This window comes from Laccaria bicolor, genomic scaffold (assembly GCF_000143565.1).
Source record: "Laccaria bicolor S238N-H82 LACBIscaffold_16 genomic scaffold, whole genome shotgun sequence".
Lineage (NCBI taxonomy): Eukaryota > Fungi > Basidiomycota > Agaricomycetes > Agaricales > Hydnangiaceae > Laccaria > Laccaria bicolor.
The window spans coordinates 413,297-414,654 of record NW_001889887.1 but is presented as its reverse complement, the minus strand read 5'-3'; the positions used below and the strand labels follow the sequence as shown (position 1 = coordinate 414,654).

General features: G+C 50.3%; 1 protein-coding gene across 1 annotated transcript in view; it reads left to right on the top strand.

Moving 5' to 3' along the window:
* Positions 1-845: 845 nt before the first annotated feature.
* Positions 846-1,358, top strand: part of LACBIDRAFT_328319 (uncharacterized protein) — a gene marked incomplete at both ends in the record, with an annotated part of 2,606 nt that continues 2,093 nt past the window's right edge. The window contains 2 exons of the mRNA XM_001882376.1: positions 846-1,016; positions 1,070-1,241. Coding sequence (XP_001882411.1) covers positions 846-1,016; positions 1,070-1,241 — 343 coding nt within the window. The remainder of the gene's footprint in view (positions 1,017-1,069; positions 1,242-1,358) is intronic.

Below are 1,358 nucleotides of genomic sequence, written 5' to 3'. Positions count from 1 at the left end.
TCAAAATCGATGCCTGACGAGCCGAGGCTGGTGGAGATCTGCCAGGCTTCTGGAAATCGAAAATCGATCGCTGATGAGCCGAGGACGGGGAAACAGGTGGCACATTCGTTGAAGTGCCCACGTGCTGAAAATCGAACATTGATGCTTGATGAGCCGAGGTCGGGGCAAACGCTGAAGTACCGACTTTCTTAAACTCGAAAATGGATTGGTGAGCCGAGGCTGGGGTGAATGGGTTGGAACTTAGAGCAGGGGTAGGTTCTTTGAAATCGAAAATGGATCTATGAGGAGCCGAGGATGGGACGTCCACTTCCATCACTAGTTCGGATTCTTGGCTCTGTCCTATCGGCCACCCAGAATTTAGGTTTGGCTAGTTTTCTGTCACCGACTGGAACTCACCACTTGGTTGAAGAGGGGGTAGAGCCTCGGCCGTTCCTAAGATATGGTTAGAACTGCTCAGCCGACAAGAGTACATAAAACTTACCATCCTTCATTTCTTGGTCTTTCATCACAGCTTCTGTTTATCTACATTAAGTAGACAATCCTTGGTGTGGAGTAGGGACAATACCTGGATTTGTTAAAGACATATCAGTCAGAGAGTAGATAGCTTTTCCTGGGATTGCACTGTGTGGTTGGTGATGAAGACACATTGTTTTTCAACGGTGGGAAAGCAAGCCACTGCAGATCGGCCATGGAACATTCTGCGGATCTCGGTTGAACATTGTACGGATCTTGGTTGAAGTAACGCCACCACGTGACCGCGTTTACAACTTCGTAATTTCACATTCACCATTGTCCCATTCCGACGCGCACATTCACCACCCTCGATCGTCCCATTCCCACTTACCATGTCCACTGCTGAACTTGCTCAAGCCGCTCAACAGGCCCATACCCTCACTCCCGGGTTCTTGGAGGATGTTAGGGTGGCCACCTCCACGCTTTTGAACTTTTACAACCGTCACAGGGAAGGTCTTCTGGCCCACCAACGGACGGTGGAAGAGGATGCATACGGGAAAGCTGTGAGTGACTAACAATGATTTGTTGACTGAAATTGGATCTCTTTCTCCTACAGGAACGATTTGTACGTTTGCTCATCGACAAGAATATGTGGTATAACGCGGCCCAGTGGCTCAACCACCCTTGGATTTTGGCGTACACGGAAATGGCCCGAGCGGGACCATCGGTTGATTGGACCAAAATGTTCTCGATCCCACAACCCACCACCCCTACCTTCTTTATGGAAGGTTATGCCGGTCCCTCTCCCCCTTTACCTCCATCTTCGACCGATTCATTGCTCCCAGTCACAGTCCCAACTCCCCCATTGCCGGTACCGACAGCTTCATCATCGCTCCCGGCCCCAA